The sequence below is a fragment of the Grus americana genome, chromosome 2, assembly GCF_028858705.1.
Source record: "Grus americana isolate bGruAme1 chromosome 2, bGruAme1.mat, whole genome shotgun sequence".
NCBI classification, from domain to species: domain Eukaryota; kingdom Metazoa; phylum Chordata; class Aves; order Gruiformes; family Gruidae; genus Grus; species Grus americana.
Window position 1 is genome coordinate 149,204,457 of NC_072853.1, and position 20,128 is coordinate 149,224,584.

The 20,128-nt window shown below is 44.7% G+C and overlaps 1 protein-coding gene across 2 annotated transcripts in view; it reads right to left on the reverse strand.

Annotated features, from left to right (window-relative positions):
- Window positions 1-19,729, reverse strand: part of PIP4K2A (phosphatidylinositol-5-phosphate 4-kinase type 2 alpha) — a 121,158-nt gene extending 101,429 nt beyond the window's left edge. The window contains exon 1 of one of the 2 annotated variants that reach the window (XM_054816017.1): window positions 19,369-19,729. In XM_054816017.1, coding sequence (XP_054671992.1) covers window positions 19,369-19,509 — 141 coding nt within the window. In that variant the 5' untranslated portion in view covers window positions 19,510-19,729. The remainder of the gene's footprint in view (window positions 1-19,368) is intronic. The other variant, XM_054816016.1, reaches the window with a different exon arrangement.
- Window positions 19,730-20,128: the final 399 nt, after the last annotated feature.

Consider the following 20,128-nt stretch of genomic DNA (forward strand, 5'->3'; position numbering starts at 1 on the left):
AGGGCTCTATCAGGGTTATTTATCCCTTTACCTTATGCCACAGGTAGCACTGCTGATCTGCTGCAATTTGTACCGATGGGACACAGACTAGCAGAGAGGCAGCATAAGAAAAGCCTAGCTACAAATAGGTCACTCAGGGAAGAAACCACTTCAATTTGAAGCATGCCTTTTATTGGATGACAGAGAGAAACTTATGTCAGTCTCTGAACAAAAAGACACAAATTAAAACTGTGTTGGACAGCAGTAGATGCAGAAAAGAAGCTTTTTTTTAGTAAGCTACTTAACTAATAGATGTACCATATAAAACACACGGCAGTGCACTGTGGCCGCACAGAAAAAGCATACATCATTTCAAGTTTTAGGTCATTGTATGCCCATGTTTGTATGTCAAAAAACTGTGTAATTTTTTGCCCATGTAAATATTATACCTGCTTGCTCAAGACAGCTATAGAGTAGTACTGTGGTGAGAGTTTACGAGTGTACCAAGTGTGAGTGAAGCTAAACCTGAAAAGAATGAGGCTGAAGGGATGCAGGACACTGAACTCAGCTTGCTCCCATCATGAGGAGGACAGACTCATTGCCCAGCTATTCCCTGCGCCCTGCCAGGCGGTTCTGCCTATCCCTTTTGCACTGGCTCCAGTACATAACAGATCCCACCAGAAACTCATTACTTCAGTTTCCTAAAAATATCTCCTCCTCCCTAAACGAATATTTTTCCCACTGAATTAGTGAGTTGAACAGCTTGGCCAACGATACAATACTGAGGACAGTGAAAAAAGGAAGGAGAGAATATTAAGTGCACCCTCAGCAAGTCTGCCTATGACACCAAACCGTGTGTGTGGTCAACACACTAGAGGGAAGAGATGCCATCCAGAGGGACCTTGAGAGGCTTGATAAGTGGGCCTGTGTGAACCTCATGAAGTTCAACAAGGCCGAGCGCAAGGTCCTGCACGTGGGTTGAGGCAATCCCAAGTACACATATAGGTTGGCCAGAGAATGGATTGAGAGCAGCCCCGAGGAGGACGACTTGGGGATATTGATTGATGAGAAGCTCAACATGATCCAGCAACATGCTGGGTATCCTGTGATGCATCACAAAAAGCATGACCAGCAGGTCAAAGGAGGTGATTCTGCCCCTCTACTCAGCTCTCGTGAAACCCCACCTGGAGTACTGCATTCAGCTCTGGGGATCCCAGTACAAGAAGGGCATGGACCTGTTGAAGCAAGTCCAGAGAAGGGCTATGAAGCTGATCAGAGGGCTGGAGCACCTCTCCTATAAAGACAGGCTGAGAGAGTTGGGCTTGTTCAGCCTGGAAAAGAGAAGGCTCCAGGGAGACCTTATAGCACCTTCAAGTACCTGAAGGGACCTACAGGAAAGATGGGGAGGGACTGTTTACAAGGGCATGGAGTGACAGGACAAGGGGTAATGGGTTTAAGCTGAAGGAGGGAAGATTTAGATGTTAGAAAAAAAAATTCTTCACTGTGAGGGTGGTGAGACACTGGAACAGGTTGCCCAGAGAGGTTGTGGATGCCCCTGGATCCCTGGAAGTGTTCAAGGCCAGGTTGGATGGGGCTTTGGGCAACCTGGTCTAGTGGAGGGTGTCCCTGCCCATGGCAGGGGGGTTGGAACTGGATGGTCTTTGAGGTGCCTTCCAACCCAAACCATTCTATGATTCTGTGATGAATAGGACCAAGACCAACAACTCCTGCTGCTGAAAGGAGGTGAAAGTGAGGTAACATATAAAACTGAACCACAAGTTAAAGTTATCCCTTCCAAGACTCCTACTGGGAATACATAGACAGATTCCCTAAAGACACGTAGATGCAAACAAGCTAATATAGCATTACCTATCCTGCAAATTGTTATTCAGAGTAAGCATAAATTGTCCCTCAGGGGAAAGATTTACTAAGAGACAACCCTAGACTGGAAAGGGACATAAGCACAGAAGTATAAGTGATGCACATTCAAAAATAGAAAGAAAGAGACTCTAAGCATGGAAAAAAAAGGATACAATTTCTTTTCTGTAAAGAAGACTTTCCATATTCTCACACAATGCCAGGAAGGAGTCTAATTGAAAAAAGTAGGATAATTTTCCCATTTCTTGACAAAGATGCAGAACGGTTTGCTGAGGTTTCTTTACTACTTACTGCAAAAACCACAGCATTAAAGACAGAATACAAAGATGGATTAAGTCCAATACATTCATTTTTTAGGTTCACCAATAGACTTAGACTTGGTGTTAGTGCCTCCCATTGGGACAAACAGAAGCATTTCCAAGATTCCCAAAAGTTACCATGGATATGGACTACCTATATTCCAAAGTTGTGGTGTTTGGTGGGGGTTTTTTTGTTGTTGGTTTGTTGTCTTTCGTTTGGGTGGGGGTTTTTGGGGGGGTTTTTTGTTTGTTTTTACAAAATCCCATACAGAGACTAGACCTTCATTTCCTTTACATTTTATTTGGCTAGCATTTACTGCAAATATGTCTGAAAAATATTTCTGCTAAGAGACTGGTATTTAAATTGGCAATATCAGAGTCTTCAGACTTTACTGCTTCTTTTTATGACATAGAAATTGCGATATTAAGTGTTAAGAGGAGTGAAGCTAATTAGAAGAGACTTGATCAGACAGAATTTGGTGTTTGTTGCTAGACGACAACAAGCTCAGGAATAAACTGGCTTATTAGGAGAAGTCTGTTGGTAAAGCCTGTAACAGCAGAAACTTCAAGCAGCAGCTGACAAAGATTTCACTTTTTCTTCTATCGCTCTTCCTCCTCATCACTAGAATTAACACCTTCCAAGTTTCAAAGTCACTATCCTCTGTGCAGGGACAGAAACCAATACAGCCCTGAAGAGGATGTGACTCACAGCTGGCTTAGACTGAGGCTTAGCCTTTCCTCTGCAGCAAGGAATCACACAGCCCAACTCCCAGCAGGCTCTCATGCCCACGACCTGCTCCTACCACTGCTTAAAAAGGCCATGAGAAGGCATTTTGCTCGGTATTTTAAAACGAGGGCAACTCACATCCCACCCCCCACCTCCAGCCCGGGTTCAATGTCAGCAGGACGCACGGCTGACCGCACGGCCACACTTGCGCTGCTGCCAGAGGGGCTCTCCCGTGCCTCGCGGGAAGGCGAGGTTTTAGGCAGGACCACCCCTTCGCACCACTGCTCCATCGCATTTGCTCACCCTGACAATGAAGCCATGCCTTTATTTAACAACTTGGCCAGGAATCAGAGAAACAGAACTCTGTCCAAAACCACATAAACCCCCAAACAAAATTCCCCTCTGTCCTAGGAAACACTCTTCCCCTTCCAGAGAGAGGGAAGGTGCAACGTCAGCTTTAGATCTCTTGAAATCTTTAGGAGTGAAGTCATTACACTGCAGCATTACTGGCTTCAGGTTAGTTATTTCATGCTTCCTGACCTTAAGTACCCCTTGGAATGGAAAAAAAAAAGAGCACTAATAAATAATTAAAATAGTTCATTAGTAAATCACCATGGAAAGTTAACAAGATTAATTAAATGCCTTCAGTTTCATAGTGTTGGAGCTAAGTGACAAGGAAAATATCACTCATATAAAGATGTTTATATTCACACAGGAAACATTTTGTATTTCCAATAAAGCAATGCAACTATTCTGCAGTCATAGCCTGAGTAGTTAAAGATGATTAACAATGTTGTGGAGAGTTTCCACTGGTAGTTCGCTTAACTCAGCTCTGAAGCAATCTTGCACTATTTTTTGTTTCATTCAAATTTTTGGTGGCAATTATCTTTCCAAAACTGTAGACATCCACCTGATAATCACCTCTCTGATCAGTCACCTCGTACGCTTTTAAGAATGGATTTCACTGCCCACAACCCAGGCCAGCGTGACCAGCCTAGCAGCAGAGCTCTAGGCTGGATTTGTTTCACTGCATTTCTATAAGTGTTTCATTTAATATGCCTTTCCAAGGCAGCTGCAGAGCTGTCTGCTCACAGAGCGAGCTGTGAAACAGGTAGCTAGTGCAACAGTTAATCCTGCCAACTCCACTAGAAGCCCCAGTCGTTCTCCAGAGCACTTTCCTCCTTGACATTACTTAAGCAAATATATGTAAATGCACAGGATCATAAGGCTTTAGAAAACACTTCACAAAGAAATACGTTAATTAGGCAGGAAACAAGCTGTTCTGTCCTAGAAGATAAAGTCAAATCCAACAATACCACTCTTTAGTCTATTTCTAAAATAAAAAATTTAAAATATTAAAAAATTGCAAGCTCCCCTCAGTTATGCTGTGGTAGTGCTGTGACTCACTGCACACTGTTTATGTTCAAGGAGTCTAAACGCTGAGCATTTTCATTCCTGGTTTGTCAGGCTTGTTGAAAAAATGCTCTCTGAAGCCTCGGTTTGGAAGAGCCATTACAGAAAAATGATCCCAAACAACATCAAATGCAGAAGGTGGTACTGCACCCTTATCCACCCTACCTCAAACTCTTAAGGCATTAGATATATCGGAAAACTCAGCTAAAGCTAACTGGAAGTTAGTTTTGTCAGGCACGTGCATATTTTTCAAAGAGTGGTTAAGAAGTTTGGCACAAATTGTAGAGAGATTACTGCATGGCACAACTGCATCAACACCACCACTATAACAAGGTTTAGCATTCCTGGACTAAATACATGTCAACAACCAAGAGATCATTTTCATAAATTAAGTACCTTATACAGTTACAACCGGCAAAATTGTATTTAAAATATTTGACACATCAAGCACATGAGAAGAGGGAAAAACATGAGTACCCAGACAACTACTATTAGCCCATATTGCTATCTGGTATGGAAAAAATGGGGTGCAATGGAATCACGGAGCAAAGCTTCGGATATACTCCATAGTATCTGGAAAGCTGAGGATTTGCAGCCCTCGGCAGAGCTGTCTGGCAGGGGAGGTGACAATAACAACTTCTGTGAAACCCCCCCGCCTTATTCTAGGGTTCAATGTCTTAGTCTATCAAATAAGAAGAAAATGGCACAAAACTAGCGTGAATCTGACAAACCAATTTGAGCTCAGTCTTGTCAGCTAGGAAAGCAATGGTAAGTAGAGGAGAACACGTAGCTCAAGGATTGTGCTTTACTATCTCAGTCCTCTGTCGCTTCTTCCACCTACTCGCAGTATTAAGTTTCATCATCCAAGTGATCCATGCCAGCTCACACCACTATTTGAGTCAGTTTTCAGTAGCAGGTGAAGAAAAGCAGGGAAGCCTTTGCCATAAAAATACTTGTCTTGCTGATTAGCTACACGACTTCATCTTGAGAGCTCTACACAACCAAATCTATGTTGTTCTGTTAACGAAGGGCCTAGGGGTTTTTAATTTTTAAATATAAACAGTGCTTGCCCTGTCAAAAATTAGTCTCCCAAGTTAACTCTTTTCAAAGCCTTTGTTCACAGAACGTTTCAAAGACGCACTTTTTGAGGAACAGAATGTGTGTATATATATATAATATTGTGTTGGGTTTGCGTGGCAAGGTTTTGGTAGCAGGGGGGCTACAGGAGTGGCTTCTGTGAGAAGCTGCTAGAAGCTCCCCCTGTGTCTGACAGAGCCAATGCCAGCCGGCTCCAAGACGGGCCCGCCACTGGCCAAGGCCAAGCCAATCAGCGCCTCTGTGATAACATATTTAAGAAGAAGAAAAAACACTTAGAGAGAGCTTTTGCAGCCGGAGAGAGGAGTGAGAAGATGTAAGAAAACTCTGCAGACACCAAGGTCAGTGCAGATGGAGGGGGAGGAGGAGCTCCAGGCGCCAGAGCAGAGATCCCCCTGCAGCCCGTGGTGAAGGCCATGGTGAAGCAGGCTGTCCCCCTGCAGCCCATGGAGGAAGGATGAGGGGGTGTAGCGATTCCACCTGCAGCCTGTGGAGGACCCCACACCAGAGCAGGTGGAGGCACCTGAAGGAGGCTGCGGCCCGTGGGAAGCCCACGCTGGAGCAAGTTCCTGGCCGGACCGGTGGACCCGTGAAGAGGGGAGCCCACGCCAGGGCAGGTTTGCTGGCAGGACTTGTGACCTCATGGGGGACCCCATGCTGGAGCAGTTTGCTCCTGAAGGTCTGCACCCCGTGAGAGGGACTCCATGCTGGAGCAGGGGAACGATGAGAGGAGTCCTCCCCCTGAGGATGAAGAAGCGGCAGAAACACCGTGTGATGAACTGACTGTAACCCCCATTCCCCGTCCCCCTGTGCTGCTGAGAGGGGGGAAGGTTGAAGCCGGGAGTGAAGTTGAGCCCAGGAAGATGGGAGGGGTGGGGGGAAGTGTTTTAAGAGTTGATTTTATTTTCTCATTCCTCTACTCTGTTTTGCTTGGTAATAAATCAGATGAATTCCCTCTCTAAGTTCGGTCTGTTTTGCTCATGACAACAATTAGTGAGTGATCTCTCCCTGCCCTTATCTCGACCTACAAGCATTTCGTTATGCCTTTTCTCCCCTGTTTAGTGAAGGAGGGGAGTGAGAGAGTGGCTCTGGTGGGCACCTGGCCCCCAGCCAGGCTCAACCCACCACAAATATCAAGAGTCTATTGGTAAGACACGGATGACTCAGCTTCCTTTTGTTTTTGCTTATCAAGAGGCTAATATTGGTCAGAATAGAGTTTGACTGAAGAACAAGCAATGCTGAAATATTATAGTGATGTGTTTATATGTGACACAAGTCTCCTGGTTGGTGTCTTCAGTTCAGAAAGGGGTCCCACGGCACCACAAATAAAAGCAAGCAGGTTACTTCAGGTCTTACTTCCCACCAGCCAAGTACAAGGATGTCTGTGCCCTTGGCCAACTCACCTACAGAAAGTAACACACATTGATTTAAACCATCACAATTTAATTCCACTTTGTAAACAAAATAACACAGGCTCCCTTAAACTTTGAATGCAGTTTTAAAATTACTTTTAGCCTTGCTATTGAGGTAAACAAACATGCATATCAACAGTCACTTAAGTGACTGAACTACTGTCTGCCAGCTACCCATATTTCTATACCCCTCAACTCCCTCTGTTCTTAACTTCTGAACTTTTGTTCAGCATTGTACTGCCACAAGAACGGTATGGTATCCTGTGACAAAGCAAAACAAAAGGAATGTTTTTCCTGCCCCTAATAAGCCTTAAGACATGTAGATAAACAAGCATTTTTACTTTCCAAGTAACATAAGAATGGCTTAGCCACTTCAGCAACACAAAGACACCCTCTGAACTACCGGTCATTACATACATTTTACTGTAAAATGGTTAGAAACATGGCTTTTCAGGAAAGAAGTGTCTCTGCATTTATAATGGTGTGAACACCACCTCAGCACATCACTCCAGATTAGTTTGCAAGAACAAGCCCATTGTAAGATAGTCACCACGACTCACATCCCCATGGGCCTCCATCTTTCAGGTGATCAACACATCACACAGGAGGAACCACTACTTTCAGGCTCTTCTAGTAAATTCTTGGGTACTCAGCCTTTATTGTGAAGCAAGTCATGTTCAACCAGAAAACCTTAGGAAGTCATTCACAGGAAAGTGAAAAAGTTGATGGCTTAAATAAGAAAGCCTTGGAGATTTTCCCAACAAGATATGAATATTAAAAATATCCTATCAAACGATACCTTCCAAGGAGAAACTTGCCATATACCTTCTCTGAAAGATTCAGGAAGTACAAAATAATGTCTGAAGAGTAATTAGTTTGAAAAGTGAACTAGAACGACCACTACCAACCTCAGATAATTGCTCTAGGGGTGAGGGGGGGGAAATCCTGACAAGTGGTATTGGGACATGTGGTAGAAGAGGAAAAAGAAATCCAACCCCCTCCAACCAAGAAAAAGGTGTAGAACACTAGCAAGATTCAAGATGCTCAAGATCTGCAGTACACCAAAGCAAAACAGTATCGAAAAGAACAAGCTGAGGAGGGACAAGGAGTGCAGGATTCTCTGAGCCCAGAGACATCTGAACCCTATTAACATCCCTGAGCCAACACAGCCCGAAGGGCATTGCTCACTCAAATGAAATAACCAGCTACAACCGCCTGCAGCTGTAGGTAGGAAAGAGAAAGCAGCATTGTTGAATCAGCTGAAGCCCAAAATAACAGCTGAAGAAACTGCTATATCAGGAACTCCCTGCATCCATAGAAATGAGCAAGAGGTTCTGAAAACATTGGTTGCAGTGCTTTTTGCCTGCAAGCCGGTCCATGCATTTGTTAACAAGCACATTGTTTCTTTAAATTAGTTTTACCACTTGTCTGGGGAAATATCCAGAAAGCTTTTCTTGTTTGTTTGGTCCTGTTGACTGTGCGAGCACAGGAGAAAGCTGGTTTACATATCACAGATTGCAAGTGAAGCATGAGCCAGGCTGAAAACTCACTAATCCGACAATTCTGCTTAATACCCAAAAGAATAATTATGCCAGAAAATTTCTCTTCAATCCTCCTCTGCTAACCTTATTATCACCGGGGTGGTGGTGGGGGGGAACATCAAGAGCAGCAGGGAAGCCCCAGTTTGTCACAACCCCAAGCTGCTGCACAAGACGGTGGTGCTGAGCTGCAGCACCCTGCTGAGCATCTGACACTGGATTTCAGTTCTCATGAGTCAGTCCCCAGTCCAACTGCAAGTCTGCGGTGACTGAGGAGGAAGAGGAGGTTGGGTACAGGCTTTCCAGTGAAGTCAGCTTGTTTGAGACAGCTATCTTTCCCAGAAAGACAACCAGCTCTTTTGAAAAGCCAGCTGAGACAGAATGTGTTGATAAGGACTTCCTCTTCAAGGACTTACTGTAAAAATAATTTTATTTGTAGTATAAGCCTTTAAATATTATCGTTACTTGGACCAAGTAGTCTCAGATATGTACTTTATGAATCTAGAACAGATTTGCATACCATCCTTAAAGCTGGAGTTTTATAGCTTTACATAGGCTGAGTAATTAGTGGTTGTTTAGTGAGTTTTCATTATTTGCAAATCATGCAATACTTCATGAGAAAGGGATACTCAGAGAGGAACAAATTTTAGAAATGCTAACCTGAACGTCAGTGTTTGTGCCACTGTTCTCAGAATTACATAGAAGCCAAGAGTAACCTTGTCTACCATTAGGCCTTTATTAGAAAAAGCAAACAGCAATACTAGGATCATAACTTCAAAATGTAAAATAAAAATAGATATCCCATTCCTTACTCAACTGCTTTCTCAATTTTGGTATTTTGCAATTTGAGATCCCAAAACTGGCTCTAGATTCAGATCAAAATACAAGAAGTCAGGAAGGCTGAAGCAGGAAGCTCAGAGATTAGCAACCTTGCTTTTGTTAAATCAATCTTCTGATTTTTGCTCAGCGCCAGGCGACCACAACACATCGGATTTGCACACTGTAAAGGCCCTAACAATTAGATACTTAAAAGAGTGCTTCTCTGAGCTCCTCTAGAAAGTTTTCTGTTATAATCATCCAGAACCCAACCCATGATGAGGGCCACGTTACACCGTAACACCAATAAAAGCTAACTACAGACAGCTTACATGGCTGAGAGAAAACAAGTACACCAAACAAACAGAAACACAGCCAGCAACACCACAACATCAGAACCAGATGTACCAAAATGGTTTTGGTACCTAAATGATCTAGCAAGGGTCTACAAAACATTGGGCAACACAATCAAAGCAGAACTAAATTCTGCAAAACAGCTTTAAGTCTATTTTGCACCAGGACATGCCACAGATCAAGGGCATTATATCAGAACTATTAGTTTAATAACAGAATTATTGAGGCTTGGCACCACAAGCTAATCAGGTATTGCTCAGTTTCAGTTCAGTATAATAAAATTGTTACTAAGCTGCTGTCTTTTGACTGGTCTTAGGTTAAGCAAGTTGGGTATTTTTCTCTCTCCCTCCTCCAAAAAAAGTCAGTGACTGCTACAGCCTTGACATCCTACAAGGGAACATTTAAGGTATGACTCAAGAATTACTGTTGTTTAGAAGGTCTTCCAAATGTTGGCATTTACCTCTAAAAGCAACTTCAAAAACTTCAGCCCATGAGAAATCATTGCCACTCTCCTGAAGACACTTACTCTCTACCTGAATAGGCAAATTATGAGGTTAGATGGTTCAGCAGGTTCCAAACACCAAGACTGAAGAGATGACCAGAAATCAACAGGTACAATGTAGACAGCTGTCTCTTACAAAATACATGACTATTTCAAAAGGCTAAAATAGTTGAGAAAGGTCTCTGTGTTGAAAGTGCAGAATCCACAGTGAGAGCTCTCTACTCAAGTGTTTTTAATATGGGCAACAGTATAAATCCAGGCTACCAAATATGAAATTGAGTTGCAGATAGGAGATGACTGGTCAAAGGGTACACACCAGAGCTATCTGAGTCCCTCCACTGTCCTAAGCAACTATGAAAACTCACCTTAAAGTACACATACATCAGTCTCTTCCCTCCACTCTCCCTGCAGTGTTTGCAGCTCCTCTTTCAAGCTGGGACTGACACTTGTGGATATGGTCTGTTGTGGTATAAAAACCCTACCCTATTCACTCTTCTGCATTAGCTTTTCCTCTAGCACATCTCCCCAAATTAATTTACCACAGGATCAGATCAGTGCCAGAGAGAAAGCAGAAACAAATCCGGCAGCCCCAGCTTTAGCTGGCTTCAGTATTATGGAGGCTGTGGTTTGACTAACCTTACACTAGTGTGAGCTAGCGCTTCTTTACAAAGAAGGTATTTTGCCCCATCTTTTCTGCTTTTGCACCAACCCCACATTTTGTGGGCTGGCACAGTCATTTTCATGGCTGGAAGACGACTTCAGTGAATTATGGTCCATCTAAAAACTCCTAAAAATGTATTATTTTTGCTGGATTATTACTTTGGAGCTGGGTAATTACCGATAAGGAAAACAGATATGGCTCAATTTGTTAACCAGGAAGACTGGGATGGCGGAGACTTGATTGATAAAATGCAAATACAGGAATAGCAGAGTTGGGAGAGGCGAGACAGCATGACTGAGACACCAAGAGGGAGACTGGGAAAAGTGAAAGATTAAACCAGTTAGCTCAGGTGGCTGCAAGGTGGTTCTGTAAGCCTCACCCTCACCAAGGAGCTCCACAGGCCTTCCAATAATGCCACATAAGGGAATGTGATTTTTTCAGTTTTGTCTTACAATATAAAAGGATCATGCGTATACTCACAGCTGTGTTAAGAATATAAAGGTTGCCTTGGGAACTTACAATGCACACAAAAGAGCTGGATTAGACTAATTACCTTGCCTCAGTACACAAGGTAGTAGTTCATCAAGTCTGATGAAAAATAAGTACTCTAAAGGGTGTACGACCATAAGTATTTCTACTGCAAACTATTCAACCCTGCTCTTTGAAGATAAAGCTAATGTTTTCTTTTCAGTTTGTGACATCCATCACTACAGCATTCAGCTACTTCAAACAATTTTCACAACACCCTTATTAAGCAATCTCTCAACACAAAACTAATTAACTTATTATAGAACAGCCCAGACTCTATAGGAAGATCGTAAGACAGATGTTCACATAGCAAGCCACATGCGAGAAGTTACCATCTCAACCATTCAAAGCTAACCCATTTTACCACGTACCAGGACGCGGACCATGAAAACTAACAAGGTTTGTCATGACCATCCCATAGCTGAGGCAGCAATTTCTTAGGCTGCTTCAGCTATTTTGCTAAGTGCAAACATGTGCTTTACCGACAGTGAAAATGAGAAAGAGAAATCGGGACTTTTGTTAGACATCTAACTAGTAAGCATCAAGTACAAAAAGTGGAAAAACATGGAAACAGGCCTTGGGAGTAAACATAAAATAATGAATTCATACTGGAGTCCATTACAGACGACAGCAGTCATAATCACTTTCAAGCCTTTAAAACCTCCTAGTTCAACAACAAAGATGACTAACCTTTCAACAAGTGAAGACATCTGTAAGCCAACATGACTATAACTCTGAGCACTTAGCTCTGGCAAGATTACACTGAAGATATGTAAATAATAGGTAGTTTCACCTTACTCTAAGTTGTCATGAAGTTGCACAATGTACAGCTAGCCTATGGAACCCTACAGCACAAGATGTTTCCAAGAAGAGCAGAAAACAGGACTGTACAACAGGAACTGCATAACGGGGTGAGTCAGTTATGTTAAACAAAGTTTATCACCCTGAAACTACAGGAGGAAAATAAACATCTACCAGGTTCTGGTCAATTGGCATCATGCAAGTGTCTGCTTTAATAGCAAGGAATTTGAAAATAATCCCCCAGAGACTCTTTCTTAAGGCATCTGGTGCAGGATACTCAAATAAGATGACTAAGTTGAGTCAGCAAAACAAATTGTGCTGCCTGTTTACTTCGCTGAACGTTGTCCAGCCCTCCCTGCTGTGGTTAATGAAATTGTTTCAAAAACCTATAGGCAAAAAAACCCACCCAACCCTAGTCTTTGCAGCACCTTATCTTGTGGGGCAGAAGAAACTACAGAAAGTAGCTTTGAAACCACTGTCAGAGCTCTCTTTTCACAGCACTTCCTGCCTCATCCCTAACAGCAGCTGTTGTCTGTGTCCCTTTCAGTAGTTCAGAGAAGGACATGAAATATCACTCCCATTTGTATTTCATGCAGAAGTGTTTACTACCTTTAAGCCAATCATAATAAATATTTACAGTTTGTATTTTTACTAGTCCATCCACTCAGTTGCAAAAGCAGCATAAAATTAATTTCTGCAGTACAGAGCTTGACACCCAAAAAAGAACCAAGTTTTCAATAAATAGCTCTTCCTGTTCTACTTCCTTCTATACACAAACATCTGGGCTGAGTGCCCAGCTGACTTTATTTTAAAATAGTTTAAATTGCTTTATTATCTGCCCTGCTGTAATCAATGTTTTAATACGTTGTTTCTTCCTGCTTCGTAGAAAGAGCCTTCTCCCATGCAGTCTATCACCACCTCCATTAAACAATAAGGTTTGTTGGGTTTTTTTCTCTCCAAGCGCAACTGTTATGAATCTCGAGTTAACTCTAAGACCAGTGACTTGAGTTTTACTTTGTCTCAGTCATTTTGAAAAGCCACTTAGAGCACAATTGCGGTAGTGATGTTCTGCACTAAATACAAATACTAGCAATGCAGTCAACAACACAACTGATGAACAGCCCTCCCCATCTCAAGACAGTTTCCAACAAACCTGTTGTGCTCACAGCCATTGCCGTGAGTCATTATAGTTCCATATCCTCAGGGTTTCACTAATCTCATCATCGTTTAAGTGTACATTAAAAACATGGACCCAGCAGTTATCAACTCCCATAACTTATGAAGACATATTGCTAGTAGTAAGTGCTGTGGGTCTGTTTGTGGATTTCCCCCCCTCCCCTTTAAAGCAAACTTATCATAAACATAACTCAGTAGTTTTTATTCCAGAGGGGAAAACCAAGCTTTTAATTATTTTAGGCTTCATCTTTCTAATCATCTACTCAATCAGCTTTTTTGAGTGTCATTTTCCTAAATGTACAATGTTTCAGGATAGGAAGCTCTTAGGAGAGAGGCAACGTAAGCCAGTACTGAGACACTTGATTTATGGCACAAACTGAGAGGGTACACATTTACCCACCAAGCTCTCCGGTGCCACGTTAAACCATAAGGACAGGTATGAATAAGTGAGCTATTTGTGTATTTGTCTAGATAAAAGTTTGTAGCAGGAAAAAAAGAATGCTAGCTAAGAAAAATCCCCAAACTGAAAACTGACAAGAACACAGACATTTCATAGCTTTCTGTAGAGATACAGAAGCTTCCCTAATGGGATCAAATATATCCTCATATGTATGAGAGGGAAAGATGCATTCACTTGTCACACTTTTTCCTCCCCACTTCGAGCTGTAACAGCAAATGAATCCAGGAGTTACACTGGTGGATGGAGGAGTCCCATGGCCCTCGCTCCTTTTATTCTCTCCCCGTGTTGTTCCACTTTTGTTAAAAAGATCAAGCCAGATTATAGCCGAGAGTGCAACAGTAGCGTCAGGCTCGCAGTCAGTGCCTCATGTGAGCAGTTGAAGGGAGTTGTGGAGTGTATTATCTGTTGAATTTTTCACCCGCAGAAAGTACGCTCTTTCTGACCTACTCTGCAATATGCTGGGGGGGCGGGGGGGGGGGGGGCAAGTCATTTGATCCATGTATTCTTATTGTGCCGCTTGCTTATTAGGCAACAAGTGCCATTGAGAAGTCAGGCGCTGCTAAATTTTTAGATCAGCTTGTAATCATCCAAGAAACAGATGGCGATTACAGATTCCAGGGGCTGGGGGGGGTTGTTTGGTTTTGGTTGCGTTCTTTTTTTAAACTTGTACAGTATGCTCGAGAACTTCATTAGGCATTCATTTTCTTCCCCTAAATATATTTAATTTAATGGTTGACACAGTAGGTGAGGTCTCCAGCAGTCCATTCTTCACCTCAACACTAGTTACAAGAACCTCCCACTTATATAAATTTTCTTCCATCTTTGTGGGTGATACGGTTTAAAGGATCTAAGCCTAGTTCCCTACAAATCCCCAGCTTTCCTAACAACCTTCTAACAGAAGGACTCACCACTGTCGTGCCTGGGACAACCATCACAGGCTGCAGAACACATTGAATGCCTGGCTTTCACTTTTTGGCACAGGAAATAAAGGGAGGGAAGAATTACTTCCAAAAGCATTAGGCAAAAAGTTACATGCCACCTTCCCTCCCTCTCCTCCTTCACCAGCAATGACAATATGGAGGTAAGAATAAGGATATTTACCACATCAGTTGTAAATGAAATATTACAGTTATGTTAACTAGCTAAAAATATAGCTTTAAGTCGTACTAACCACTGAGTTTAAATATTTGTTTCAGTAGCACGGCCAGATTATCTTTGACACAGGGTAAAAGACCAAGATAAGATCAACTCTTAATGATGCAGATGCCTGCAAGATCCAAGCACACCAACAAGTAGTCTTTGCTGCTCCAAGTCATCAGTATTATAATTTCATCTATAAAATGGGACAGTTGCTTTCCCTTTCACTTAGAAAGTTTCATTCAACAGCATATTTCAGCATAGCGAGAAATGAATTTACAGCTCTGAATGTCAGCCTGTATTTTCTTGCTTCTTAAGATATTTGGGTAATATTTACATGTTTTCCCCTCACATGCCCTTCTAAGTTATTACTGAATTTGACTGCATTACCAAGCAGGATCTTTGCATCAGGTATCTCTCCACTTCTATCTAAACAACAACTGAGACCACCAAAGCAATTTGTTTACATCTTCTTGGATGGGGGGTAACATATAAGAACCCTGGGTAACAGGCACCTCCCTGCAGATTTTTTCCCCCGTTTAGAAAGTAAGCCCAACTACTTTGTGACACCAATGCTCAAGATCTCCCTTTCTAGAATCACATTTGCTCCTAGGACAGGACAGTTAAGAGAAGAGTTCTCATAACTTTTTTTTTTTGATGGAGCTTCTTCAAACACACAATTTAAAAACTGAAAATCCTCCAAAACTCAACTATGACATATAGCAGTATTTAGGCCCCAAGATCAAAAAGTTAAACAGTTTAAACAGTCTTCAAAAAAAAAAATTTGCTTTTCTCTTTTTACCTACATCAAGTGCTTCCTTCCAATATATGCCACATCCTGTCAGAAATGTGGGAACTGCAACTCAGCTTCACTGTTTCAATACCTACTTATCTCCCAAGACAGTTAGTAAGACTCAGAGACTGCTTTTGTCTTGTTAATTGATATGCATCACACTGGAAGCAGTCTTAAATATGATGTTTCAGATTACTACTATGTTATAGGTTTATTTAATTACCATCATTGTGAACTGTGATCTACACTCATTTCCTAGCCAAACCTTTTCTTACATATTTCTGTTTACTCTCTTAAACTGAAGGATCCTTAATTCCTGTTCTTAATGAATCCATACACAAAATTTTATTACTCCCATGAGAAATTCCCATTTATAACAGTCCAACCACATAGAACGCTTATTTCCATTTGGTGGACAGTGCCACATCAAGCACTACAAACCAACAGGGTAGGCATTTAACAGAGGAGCCTCCAACACTTCAGTGTTCTCCTTTGCCAAGAACACAGATGTTTAGATTTTGACACATCAAATTAACTTTTTTGTTTTCATGACCTCTCATTCAGAGGGATTTTGCTTCCATGGGGCCCAAAGCATTCCTATTGCATTTGCATGGCAAGGATTTCCGTGAGGGGGAGGGCTACAGGGGTGGCTTCTATGAGAAGATGGCAGATTCCCCTATGTCCAACAGGGCCAATGCCAGCTGGCTCCAAGATGGACCCGCTGCTGGCCAAGGCCAAGCCCATCAGTGACGGTGGTAGCGCCTCTGGGATAACAGAGACAAGAAGAGGAAAAAACCTACTGTGTAACAGCAGTTGCAGCCAGAGAGAGGAGTGAGAAGATGCGAGAGGAACAACTCTGCAGACACCCAGGTCAGTGAAGTTGGAGGAAGGGAGGTGCTCCAGGCACCGGAGCAGAGATCCCCCTGCAGCCCGTGGAGAAGACCATGGTGAGGCAGGCTGTCCCCCTGCAGCCCATGGAGAAAGGATGATGGGGAGCAGAGATTCCACCTGCAGCCCATGGAGGACCCCACACTGGAGCAGGTGGATGCCCAAAGGAGGCTGTGACCCCGCGGGAAGCCCACACTGGAGCAGGCTCCTGGCAGGACCTGTGGCCCCATGGGGGACCCACATTGGAACAATCTGTTCCTGAAGGTCTGCACCCTGTGGAAGGGACCCACGCTGGAGCAGTTCATGAAGAACTGTAGCCCATGGGAAGGACTCACATTGGAGAAGTTGGTGGAGGACTGTCTCCCATGGGAGGGACCCCACGCTTGAGTAGGGGAGCAGTGTGAGGAGTCCTCCCCCCTGAGGAGGAAGGAGTGGCAGAGACAAGGTGTGATGAACTGACCACAATCCCCAGTCCCTGTCCTGCTGCGCTGCTGGGGGGGGGGGGGGGGGGGGTGTGGAAGGGAAAGAAATTGGGAGTGCAGTTAAACCCAGGAAGATGGGAGATGTGGGGGGAAGGTGTTTTTAAGAATTGGATTTATTTCTCATTATCCTACCAGTGAAGGGTATACCTGCCCATGGCTGGGGGATTGGAATTAGATGATCTTTGAGGTCCCTTCCAACCCAAACCATTCTGTGATACTCTGATTTGATTGGTAATAAATTAATTTTCCTCAAGTCAAGTCTGTTTTGCCCATGACAATAATTGGTGAATGACCTCTCCCTGTCCTGATCTCAACCCATGAGCCTTTCATTACATTTTCTCTCCCCTGTCCAGCTGAGGAGTGATGGAGCAGCTTTGGTGGGCACCTGGCCTCCAGCCAGGGTCAACCTGCCACAGCATTATTCATGATTACACCTTGCAGCAGGGTAAAGAAATGGAAGAATATCTGCAGAACACATAGCAGATATGCCTACAACCATCATCTTTACATGAACATGAAGCTGCATTTCTGAGCCTACTGTATTGCTGAGCTTGTTCTTTGAGCCCCCCAACGAAAGAATTTTAGTTTTACATGCATGAACCAGTATGCTTCTTTATTACATTTTCTAATGGGAACAGAATATATGCCACAGTAGCACATGATCATAGGAGTTGGTACAGAATTGTGTCTGTCACACACATTGTGTTTGCTATTATTTGCCCAGTACTGGAGATGTCTTTCCTTAGAAAGTAGTGGTATTTCCAGTATGAATACACATAGCAATGAGCCGTTGCAACAGGAAGATCTCTTCTTGTCAGAGACCCTCTCCCTCTCTCCCCATGGAGACCGGTGATAGCTAGCACACTGCTAGTCAGTAGAAGTCTCTCACCCTGTAATTACCAGGTTGCTTTCTTTCATTAAAGAGGCCCATTTGGGAATTTTTCTATGAATAATGCCAGCCACTAGTGAAGGAGCAAGAGAAACTTGTGTATTTAAGCTCAATTCTGGTAAACAGCATATCATGCACTTCCACAATTTGAGATCTTCTTGCTTTGTAGATAAATATCAGTTTCTTATCGGTTCGTGACATAGGATGTCACTGCTTACAACTGACCTACAGAAAACTTGAAATCCTTTGTCACCATTTCCTACTGACTCACAGGGTGATACTGTAGACTGACTGCGTAACCTCACTAGAGGTTCTCCTCTGTCATCCATACCACACTGGTACATGCAGCAGTTAAAGCATTTCCCCCTAGACCATCACTCCAGGCAATGTGCTGTTTAACATAGCTCTAACAGTTTTTAGCCTTGATGCTCAGCCTCCAGGCTTTGGGCAAAAACTACCAAAACATACACAAAGAAAAAGACTCACAGGACTTGGATGTGTAAGAAACAAAAAGAATACCAAGTTAATACTACAGGCTGCTTCGCCTGTTTAATGAAGCTGTTACGAAATTTGTAGTCTCATCTCCAATTGCACATTGACAGTTATTCGTATAAGCTCTTAAGCAGCAAGAAGTAGTAACCCATATAAACCCAATATTTGGACACACAGACTTTGCACCAGCAAGGTAAGTTTTCGGCTTAACTCCCCCGATACCTGATTTTAGGTGATCTTTGGGCTCTATCTACACTTTTAACCTGCCACGGCAGCTATTTAAAGATGTAAAGCTGCGACTTGAGCCTCATAATGCCCGAGCCATGTGACATCCTTACCAGGCTCCTAATTTTAACGCTTAACAGCAGCAGTTCACCGTTACTGCACCCCGTATGGGGATTCTTTTGAAGACAGAGCAGCCCATCATCCGCAGGGTGATATAGCACTCCGCAAATGTTGCAATTCTGCTGCTTTACCACATCAAAAACCGGCCCTCCTCCCCTCCCCCAAGCGCACAAAACCGTCAAGAGACACTTGCTTAAGCAAACTGCACGGAAGACGGCACAAACTTCGCTAGTTAAACGCTAATAACCGGGCTGTTCGCCTTTTTTTTTTTTCACCCGCAGTACATTTACGCAACGCCCGCTCCCGGGTGGCGGCAGGAGCGGAGCGGCTCAGGCTCCACTCGCAGCACCGTCCGTCCCTTCACGGGCACCTCCCGTACGCTGTTTAACGAGCGGAACCGCGGATCGATAGGACACCGGTTACCGCAGGCACCCGGCGGCAGCCCCGCGCCTCCCGGGCGCGCTCCGCCCCCGCGGGACACCGCAGCCTCCCCCCGGCGCCCCCCGCCCGCACTTACCGAGCTCGGTAACGCGCTCCCAGCCCCCTCCCCCCCGCCGGGGCGGAGGGCGACAACCGGCGGGGGGCTCCCGGTGGCACGTGCCTACCCGGTCTCGTGTCCCCCACCCCCCCACCCCCAACCCCCGGAGGGCGATGCCCCGGTTGGGGCGGGCGGTCGATTGGCGGGTTGAGCCGCGCCGCTTACCGAGTGGTTGACCCCCCACATGAGGACGCTGAGCAGCGGGTCGCTAGCCCGGAACAACTTCACTTTTTGCGCCACGAAGTGCTTTTTCTTGGTCTTGGTTTTACTCGCCATGACGGGCACGATGCTGCTGGGGGCCGCCATGGCGCTGCCGGCGGCGGAGGCAAGAGGGAAGGAAGAGAAGAAGAAAGGGGCGAGTCAGCGCCCCAGCCCCGCGGGCAAGCGGCCGGCGGCGGGCAGGCAGCCGCGGGATGCAGCGCACATCCCGGCCTGGCCGCCGGTGCCGCGCGCTGAAATGGCCCCGCTCGCGCACCGCGGCCCCGCCCCCCCGCGGGGGAGCCACCGCCCGCCACGCACCGCGGCGCCGCGCCCCGCCCCTGCAGCCGGCGCGGGAACGCCGGCGGAGTTTCGGTTCCTGCCGCCCCACTGCGCATGTGCCTCCCCCCCACACGCACCCCGGGCTCGCGCCTGCGCGGCCGTCCGCGGGGAAACCGGCGCCCTCGCGGCGGCCCTGGAGGGGGGCGAGGGACGGCTGGGGAGAGGCGGTCGCCCTCGCTCCCCTCAGTGGCGGAGAGGGACCTTTGGAGACGACCCCCAGGTCCGCGGCTGCCTGCGGAAGAAGGTGGTTCTCATCTCCTGCTCATCTACCCCACTGCCTACCCTCACACTCCTCTCCAAGTCCTCTGGGAAACAAAACCTACCCTCGTCCTAATCTTTATGTAACTACCCATACACATCGTTAACATTGTGCCGGGGTTTTTTT